At 38.6% G+C, this 10,341-nt stretch overlaps 1 protein-coding gene across 1 annotated transcript; it reads left to right on the top strand.

Annotated features, from left to right (window-relative positions):
• The first annotated feature begins 5,517 nt into the window (after positions 1-5,517).
• On the top strand, positions 5,518-10,233 carry LOC116205638 (putative leucine-rich repeat-containing protein DDB_G0290503). The gene is made up of 8 exons (XM_031538270.1): positions 5,518-5,918; positions 6,386-6,586; positions 6,688-6,810; positions 6,920-6,957; positions 7,037-7,145; positions 7,424-9,451; positions 9,552-9,730; positions 9,813-10,233. The coding sequence occupies exons 1-8, from the start codon at positions 5,841-5,843 to the stop codon at positions 10,015-10,017; spliced, it is 2,961 nt and encodes a 986-aa protein (XP_031394130.1). The 5' UTR covers positions 5,518-5,840; the 3' UTR covers positions 10,018-10,233.
• The last annotated feature ends 108 nt before the right edge of the window (positions 10,234-10,341 follow it).

Below are 10,341 nucleotides of genomic sequence, written 5' to 3'. Positions count from 1 at the left end.
CTTGTGATTGAAAATCACTCGATGCCCCCTAACGCACCTGGCATTTGCTGAAAGCAAAAGGCTTTTACTGTCCTTCCCACGTTTCTACCCAAATCAGGGAAGAAAGAGCGCTCATCATTGCTTGATGAAATTCCTCCAATCATCTTATTGTCGCGATTCCGATACTAAACGTGCTTACTAGGTAACTCCAGCTAGCTAGCGTTCCTTTTCGATGGGATCTCAGATAAAAATAGTAACGCTTTTGGAAACAGGGAATTTGATGTAGTGGCACGCGTTTTTTTTTATCTAAAATCTACAACTTCTGAGTTCAATTCTCATAAGTGGAATTTTTTAGTGCCATTTTGTTCCCTTTCTCATATCTTTTACCTCATGGACTTCCTTCGTAGCCGGACAGACAATGGAGAATTATTTGTGGATGTTAATGTTTGTGTATGTGTATGTGTGTGTAGATTTCTTGTCTCTTTCGTGAGCAAGTTTGGTGAGCTTTTTCACTTGAGACGGGACCATCCAAACTTCCGTTAGGATGGCATAATAGAAACAACATTAATTCATCATCCCATCCCAGTCCAGACCTATCTTATCTATCCATCCAAACATCAACATCTTCTGTGGTTCACATCTCACACTTTCTCTACTTTTGAAGAGATTGAGGCTTTCTTCCGATCGCTCGATGACTTGATAAATTATATGCAATGTTGTTTATCTATATGAGCCTCAAGTACCTAATTGTATACAAGATGCACGCGGACACAGAAAACGAACGATGATGTCAATTATTATCCGTGCATGCCGATATGAAACTTTTAGTACGGACATAATTCCCGTAATTCTCGACTGCGAATCGGAATACATAAAAATGAGGTAAAGGGCTTAACTGAACTGGTACGCTTTGACTCAATGGTCTATGAGGAAACGGGACGACTCACAGTTGCCGTCGCTAACCAATTAGCAGCTTTGAAGCCAAGTAAACCCTTGGATTCAAGCAAGCTCACCTGTCCCATTTCATGTCGGTTACCTTCGAATTTATTTATACGTATGATTCTTTTAATTTTTATTTATTTTCATTTAAAATTAAGAAATTATAGATTTTAATTAGTCAAGTATGAGAAAATCGAATCCCTTGATAAGAAGAGAGGATATATAAATACAATAGAACATAGAACAATGTAAATACCATAAGATGGACCGTTGCAATAACGAGATAAAATCACGGGTGTATAATTAGAGCATGATGAATATATATGGAGAAGTACATGCATGGACCAATACTCAATGCTAAGAGAAATAATGTCATGTCTTGAATTAACTCTGCAGTTCATATATATATATATATATATTTATTTATTTATTTATTTTTTCGTTGTGAATCCTTATATTCGAAAGCTCAATTGGACCCAGTATGAATTTTCTACATTCACAAATATTCGAACTCGATATTTTGTTTAAGCAGAACAAGTGCCGAATGCTTGAATCAATTCATATTGGTTGGAGTTGATATTTAATTCCTTTCTTGAAGAGGGGGGGAAAATTTGTCCCCACATTTTTCGTTTCCATTGAAACAAAAGTCAAATGTTTTGTTTTCCTTGTCTTTATTACTGTAAGTCATTGAATACTTTTTAAATTAGACAGGTGCCATAGAATTATATCAACTTAATCTATAATAAAAGACAAAGGATTATGCAATGTCTTTCAAGAAAAAGAAAAAGGACCATGTGAATTCTTGTGCTTAGATGATCATAAAATTATTTCTTTTTTCAATGATGCATGGTAGGAATTGGCCAAACTTCCCCTCTTTAATTCCTTGATAGTTCAAAACTTCGAATTTATCCAAAAAAAAAAAACCGATGGAGATCAGGAGCTTTTCATGGTTAAAATGTGATTATCACGATGCTAATCCTGATTATCAAGCAATCAATACAGATCATGTGGTTTCATTACCTGATTTCTGAATCACCTACATTAATTGATTTGCTCAGCATTGGTTGGGTTTGGCCTTGTCAATCAATTAATCATTAATTCACGATTGAAAATTGCATGCGCACTCTTGGTACTTTGCAGGAGCGGAAGATCTTCTTAGTATGACAATTAATCTTTCAACTGGATGCAAAATGACCTTAAAGTTAACAAAGATTCGATCCGATCCAATCCGATTTTGCATTGTAATTACCGATTAATTCGCATTTTTATATTAAAAGATCCAGGATCGAGTTTTTTTCCCCTCTTTTTTCCTCGTGATTTGGAGACAGCTATATAAGTTGTAATAATGAGTGGAAATTACTATTAATGGACCAAAAGGTGTCTGTTGGAAGAATTGAACGAACTTGCAGACTCGATGCGAATGAATGTGATTGTGGGGTCTTCCTTGCAGCTGCAAAGGACTCATTGACATCGAAAATGAAAGCGCAGGTAATTAAACGCACCACTTCAAAAGTATGCCTTCCCTTTTCATACCCATCCGATGAGGACCCAATTACGTACGGTTAATAATGAAGGTCGCTTGTGGAGGGGAGGAGACGCATTGAACGCGGGTTGATATGTAGAACAATTGCCTGCTATTCTCATAACAATATTTACATTCGGTGCTAATTGGTGTTTTAATTCCAAAAAAAATGTACATCTTTCTTTATGCATCCACATTCTCGATCCAACCCGATCCATTTCCTCTCCTCCAACATGTCCTAATTGTATAGCCAAACTAATTTCACTGTATTTTCACCTACGGATAAAATGTCTTCTACAGTCATATGGTGAAAAGACTGAACAAGAATTTCCCAAAAACATCTGAAAAGAAACAGCAAAAAGGTCACAGAACGAAATAAATTGAGTCTGAAAAATATCTCAAAAAGTCGATTTTATTTGGTGACTGATTCATGATTTTGTACATCGTAAATATCGATTTTATGGATATGCGAGCTACTCATTGTGGAAGGAATGGAACAAAAAAAAAACGAATAAAGTATCCGTCGTACAAAACATTCAATGTTAAGAATTGGAACGATAAGAAGAAAGAACTTCAGATAAGGTAGATCTTTTCATGTGTCCCTCAATTCAGATTACGAAAGATCGAAATGCTTCACAAGATCTCTTATTAACTTGGGAGAAATTTGAGAAAATCGCAAAAGTCTAAGCCCAAGTTTATGAACATGATTAAACAAACATGCAAGATCGAAATGCTTCATAAGATCTCTTATTAACTTGGGAGAAATTTGAGAAAATCGCAAAAGTCTAAGCCCAAGTTTATGAACATGATTAAACAAACATGCAAAAGTGGTCCTGTCGAATGAAACCGGCATTTATTTGTTTCCACCAAAAAGGAATTCGACTGTTCACCTCAAAAAATGGCCCCTCGGAAGCTTCCCCCAATCCGCCAATCTCTTCACCTTTTCATCAGGGAAAAAAAAAAGTATTCCTTGCAATTAAAGTGCAAACGAGACGAGACTATTCGTGAACCGTTTGGACTCGATTCAGTGAAAGTTTGAGTTCGGCTCGCTCTTATTAAGTTCGAGCTCACCAATTAAACCAGCCGAGTCGAGCTTAATGGTATTCGGTTCGTGAAACTCGCGAACTTAAACGAACTGTTATATTATTATTATTATTATTGATTTAAAATATTAATGTTAATCCTTTTATTGTCGAAACTCTAATAGTTTTTTCATATTATCAAGTGTAGTCTTTTAATTAAACTCTACGTGATTTGAATTTGAATATTATCAAGTTGTAATTTATATTTCTAAATTATATTTTGCATGAAATTATAGTTTTTATAATTTAGTTTATATTTTTTTCTCAAGCCTAAACGAGCCCGAACTCAAGTCTAAATTCGAGCCAAGCCCGAGCTCGAGCCCAACTTTTCTACTGAACTTGGTCCACTGGCCGAGCTTAAACGAGCCAAGTCAAGCCTTTGATTTGTCTGACGAGTCAAGCTCAAGTTCGTGCTTTCAGGCTCGATCAAGCTCAAGCCCAAGCCTGAGCCTAAGAAAAGTTTGACGAGCCCAAATTTGAACTTTTTTATATTTGGACTCGACTCTACTCGTTTACACCTCTACTCACAATCAAATCATCCTTCACTTTTAGCTTTAAGAAACCCCAAAAGAGAAAGGAAAAAGAAAAGAAAAAATTAAATAAATGAGATAGAGGAAATAATAATGTTTTAAGTGGTTCGTCGACTTTTTCCTCAAATAAAGTCCCAGTTGGAATCTTGGAAAAAGAGAAAATCTACGATTTTATTTGAGTAAATTGACAAATTGGTCATCCAGAGATATATATTACATCAAATCCAACTTCAAATTTTTTTTACATCAAATTGAACTTTGAGAGATTAAGTGTACATTAAATCCGACTTCAATAATTTTTTTTACATCAAAATGAACCTTGAGAGATTAAGTGTACATCAAATTGAACCTTGAGAGATTAAACATACATCAAATCCGACCTCAAGAAATTTTTTTACATTAAATTGAATCTTGAGAGATTATGTGTACATCAAATTCGACCTTCCATCAAAATGCCATCCAAAAATGGATGGAAAAATTCGATCTAGCATTCAACAGCTGTTGTGACATTGTTTGATTATTTTCTTTCTTTTTTTATTATTCATCATTTCTGTCTGGCTTAAAAAAAATATTTTCTATAGTTCCCTCACTTTTCAGTCGAAGGCGGGAAAAACTTTCTCCTCCCGGCGCGTCTTCCTCAATCGCTGATGCTCTCGACGTAGACTCACCAATTATTGTCACTGTAATCTCTCCAAGAGCACCGGCGATTAAGAAAGACGCACCGAGAGGAAGAATTTTTTTCCGCCTCTAACTGAAAAGTAAGGGGACTGTAAGGAAATACTTTTTTTAAACCAGACAGAAAATGGAGAATAATAAAAAAATGAAAGAAAACAATCAACAATGCCACGTCAGCTGTTGAATGCCAGATCAGATTTTTCCATTCATTTTTGGACGACATTCTGACGGAAGGTCGAATTTGAGGTACACTTAATCTCTAAAGGTTCAATTTGATGTAAAAAATTTCTTGAGGTCGGATTTGATATACATTTAATCTCTCAAGGTTCAATTTGATGTAAAAAATTTATTGAGGTCGGATTTGATGTACATTTAATCTCTCAAGGTTCAATTTAATGTACACTTAATCTCTCAATATTTAATTTGATGTAAAAAATTTCTCGAGGTCGGATTTGATGTATACTTAATCTCTGAAGATTCAATTTGATATATAAAATTTCTTGAAGTCAAACTTGATGTACACTTAATCTTTCAATATTCAATTTGATGTAAAAAAAATTTTGAGGTTAAATTTGATGTAACATGTATCTCTGGACGATCAATTCATCAATTTACTCAATTTTAGTTTTTAGTGGGCTATCCAATTTAGATTTAAAATAATCTTTCCGATGTCACTAGTAGGTGATGAGAGAGAAGGAAAAAGAAAAAGAAAAAGAAAAAGAGTGGGGACAGGAAATCAATCATCGTCAGCAGTCTGAAATGAAAGAGACTGTTACAGGGAACCACAACAGAGAGAGGAAAGCACCCGCAAATGAAAGCGAACCTCTTCCATTTCTGTTCTTCCATTTCACTCCTCCCTTCCTTCTCCTTCCCCGAGCTCAACCTCTCTCCTCTTCTTCTTCTTCTTCTTCTTCTTCCTCTTCATCTATATATTCTAAACACCTCGGCCTCGAACCGAGTTTAACTTCCCCGACATCGGCCAGCTCTGCATGTGCATTGCCTCTCCGGTTTGAGAAGATGGGTCGGAGAATGCTGGTATCCCGGTGGTTCTCGCCGGAGCTCCGGTGAAGTTCCGGCAACCGGAGGATATATTCCGGACGAAGGGAGGGAAGGATGTTCAAGCCCGGGAGATGGAGAGGGGAGAAGAACAGGGTGAAAGCTGTGTTCAAGCTGCGGTTTCATGCCACTCAGGTCAGGTCTTTTGAGCTCCCTCTTTTTATTTTTTAAGGGGAAAAAAAGTGAATTATGAAACTCCAAAATTGGAAATTTTCTTTTCTGGTGTAAGGGATTGATTCGCCTTGATGTACATTTGCCCCTAAGATCAACTTATGGAGGAAAGAAATGCTTTGCAATTGGAGGATCAGTCTTGTCTCTGTTTGCTTACGTAACCTTTATCTGGGTGTCATTTGCCCATTGAAGAAGACAATGTACCTAAGACTTTAGACCTTTATCATCCAAAAATGAAAATTTTCCTTTTTTTTTTTTATACTGTGAATGTCTGATGACTGACTACACAGAGCCTAGCCAGTGGCAGATGGATGTTTATCATTTTCTAAGATGTGAATTTTAGGGGAAACCGAATAAGCAAACAGACCAAAAAATCGATTGTTAATGCTGTTGTTTTGAGATGATGATCGGGTGGGTGAAATGGGGTTCAGGTGTCGGAGATCGGAGCAGAAGCGCTGGTGGTGTCAGTGGTCCCTGCTGATGCTGGAAAGCCACCTGTGAGATCAGACAAGGCGACCATTCTAGACGGCCGGTGTCAATGGGAAACTCCTATTTATGAGAGGGTGATATTCATTAGGGATCTTCGGACAGGAAAGATCAACCGGAGGATCTACCGTTTTGTTGTTTCCGCGGTAAGGGATGTTTGATCAACCTCGCGCGGTATATTTACAGTTGTGGATTTCGCATGTGAATAATGTTCGATCGAGATTGTGAGGGATTTGACGTGATGTAGGGCTCAGGAAGAGCTAATTCCGTTGGGGAAGGTTCGGTGGATTTTGCGGATTATGTGGAGGCAACAAAGGCTTCATCAGTTTCTTTCCCTTTGAAGAATTCCAACAGTAATGCTGTTTTACATGTTAGCCTTCTCTCTGTCTCTCAAAAATGCCTTTCCACTTGGTTGGTTTCTTCCTTTGTAAGACCTGTAGTTCATCATAATATTGGAATTCGGGACATTCACTTTTCAGGTATTAATCCAGAAGGTGGAAGAAAATGATGATCAGAGGTGAGGCAAGTCTCTTATTAGTTCTCTCTTTCAATTTCTCTCTTCTCATAGGATCTCTTTATGTGATTCTATTATGCAGTGCGGCAGAAGTATACGAAGATACGGACATTAAGTTCAAGGAAAGAAACTCCACGTCTCAATTGAGCAATGCAGAGAAAGACGAAAGCATAATGAGCAATTTCACTGAAGTACCTCTTCATTCCTTTGGCTTATTGAGCTCATAATTTCTGTTTGGTCTGGAAAACTGAGACAAATGATGCAGTATTCCAATTTTCTCTTTTAAGAGATATGAAAAACAAGCTAAAAGCTTTATAAGTCGCCTTTTCTGGAAAGGTTCGACAATAAAGCCCCTTTTAAAGTCCAAAGTGTTATTTTCCCTTATTTTCTTTGCTTCTTAGGATGAGGTAATTTAAGAAATAGAATCATGAGAACCATTTCCCATAATCATCTTATGGTTTCCTCCCAGAATGCAAAATCAAATGGCTATGGTATAGCATCAAGTGGGTCCGACCTTACGCTGTCTACAACCTCAGAGAGCAGCAGTTCGGGTCTAAACACTCCACGAGAAATGGGAACAAGACCTAGTAACATTGAACAACAAGATCCTGCTAGCTTTCTGTCCCTATTGAGTTATGCTTCTGTGCCTAAGTCACCGGTCGCAGAAGCAAATCCAAAGTCCTATGAAGACAATGGAAGATCGCAATGGGAATGGGCCTTTGACCAAAAGCACAAAACAGATGATATTGGTGAAAATCCCAACTCTGAGGTCAAAAGGCTGAGAGCAGAGCTATCCACTATGGCTCGAAAAATGGATGTTTCTGAAATGGAACTACAGACCATGCGGAGACAGATAATGAAGGAGAATAAAAGGGGACAGGAACTAATGAAAGAGGTTGAGGGGTTGAGGGAGGATAGAGATTTGCTCAAGGAGGAATGCCGAGTTCTCCGTGCTTTCAAGACCCGTTTCGAGGAGTCCAAGGCTAAGCATACTCTTTCTGAGGATGGCGGGGATTTGCGGGCTATTATTGAGGAAGTTAGGCAAGAAGTGAATTACGAGAAGGAGATGAATTTGAACCTTAAGCTTCAGCTTCAGAAGACGCAGGAATCAAATGAGGAGCTGATTCTTGCGGTGAGAGACCTGGATGAGATGTTGGAGCAGAAGAATCAGGAAATACTCGAACTCTCAAGCAGACTGGAGCTGCCCAAGAAGGATGAGGTTGACACAGATGAAGATCAGAAAGTGTTGGAAGAGCTCGTTTGGGAGCATAAAGTGGGCAAAGATTCAGACCCACAGGAGACAAATCTCGTAGAAGTTTACAAGGAATTGGAAGTATGCAGGAGAGAGAAGGAAGAGCTTGAGATGCAGATGGAGCAACTGGCTTTGGACTACGAGATTCTGAAGCAGGAGAATCACAAGATTATGCACAAATTAGAGCAGAGCGAACTTAAAGAACAGCTCAAAGCCCATTATGACTGCTCATCAGGTTTTGAACTCGAAACTCGAGTAGAGGTCTTGGAAAAGGATCTTGAGGAGAAGTCAAAGGAGTTTTCAGATTCTGTAGCTACGATTAATAAACTCAAGCTCCATGTGAGGAATCTTGAGGAGGAACTGGAGAGCAGGGAAAAGGAGTTCGAGGCCAACTTGGAGGAGATAGCTAGGGAGAGAATCGAACAAGAGAAAAGGGCTATTAGAGCGGAGACGGCCCTGAGGAAGATGCAATTGAGGAATGCCAATACTGCTGACAGGCTGCAGGAGGAATTCAGGAGGCTCTCCATGCAAATGACCTCAATGTTTGATGAGAATGAGAAGACAGCTATGAGAGCGATGAAAGAAGCGAGTGAACTAAGGAAGGAGAAGAGCGAGCTTGAAGAGTTGCTCGCAAAAACTGATGAGGAGATTCGATCAGTTAGGAAGAGTTGCGAGGAGAAAGTTGCGAGGCTTTCCAGTGAAATGGATGCAAAAGAGGATCAGGTTGAATCACTGAAAAATGAGATTTTGAAGCTAAGAGAAGAGAATGATCATCTTTCTGAGCAAGTGAAGCAGAACGAAGATCTGAGGGCAGATTTGGGAAGGTTGCAAGCTGAAATTACTGAAACAGAAGTTGTGATGAAGAGAGCAAGTGAGGAGAGGAACAAATTGTTCGAGAGGATTACTTTGTTGAAGGAAGAAAGTGAGGAGAAGGAAAAGATAATCCAGAGACTGGAATCAGAGTTGGAATCAGTTAAATCGGAGCTAAGCAACATGAAAGGATCGGTTTCAGAGCACGATTCAGAGAAAGAGAAATTAAGGAAACAAGTCTCGCAGTTAAAGAGTGACCTGCAGAAGAAAGAGGATGCAATCACGAGGAGTGAGAAAAAGAACACTGGCCGTTCGACTGTTTCAAATGGAATGAAAAGTCCTCTGAGGAATAACAGGTCTGCTGCTCCGGCTAGTCCTGGCCCTCCTGGGAATAAGGAGGTTTCGAGTCTGAAGGAGAAAATCAAATTGCTTGAGGTAAAGTTCAAAATATAAATATTTCCTTTAGTGGTTTCTGTCCCGTTGGCCGATACTGTTGTCAAGTAAATTATCAAGTTGACGTGGTTACACATTTCAGGGAAAGATAGCGTTGAAAGATGCTGAAGTAAAAGCCTCAACAAGCTCGGCCTCGGAAAAGGAAAAAGAAATGCAGAACAGGATTGAAGAATTTGAGAGAAGATTAGAAGAGCAGAATCAGATTCTTTCGAGCATAAAAGAACCTCAATTCCGAGAGGAATTTGATAATGTGATCCAGAGGTAAGTCTTCTACCAGTATTATGTTTTCTGTTCTTCTGACTAAGACCATTCACTGACTGGGCGTGCTCGTGGTGTTTCACAGAAACGGCGCAGGAGAAATCAGGAATGATCTTGAAGCCCTTTTTACTGAATCAGAGATGCTGAAAGGGAGGAACAAGTCGATGGAGACAGAACTCAAGGATCTCCAAGAAAGGTACTCCGAGATGAGCGTGAAGTTTGCAGAGGTCGAGGGTGAGAGACAGCAGCTCGTGATGGCTCTACGCAATATCAAGAACCCAAAGAGTTGATTATCATCATAATTTAGCTGTAAAAATTGTACTGTAACATACATTAACCACGTGTGTAAATACATTAAATCCCCAATTTCGACTCAGATTGCGTTTTTTCCGTTCTTTTATTAGACATTGTTGTGGTTCTTCGTGTAATCATAAGGGCTTGCTGTACATGTGCGAGGCACATTTTTCCCCATGGCATGATTGGTACTGTTCTTTTTGGTTCTTCAACTCTCTCTCTTGCAAAAAATCAGAACCAATTCCGTGTATTTGCCGATCTAAGGGCTTGTTTGGTTTGTGAATAAAATTTTAGAATCACAATTCTAACTTAATTATATT

This window comes from Punica granatum, chromosome 4 (assembly GCF_007655135.1).
Source record: "Punica granatum isolate Tunisia-2019 chromosome 4, ASM765513v2, whole genome shotgun sequence".
Lineage (NCBI taxonomy): Eukaryota > Viridiplantae > Streptophyta > Magnoliopsida > Myrtales > Lythraceae > Punica > Punica granatum.
Note: the sequence above shows the minus strand (reverse complement) of the source record. Positions and strands in the feature narration are given on the sequence as shown.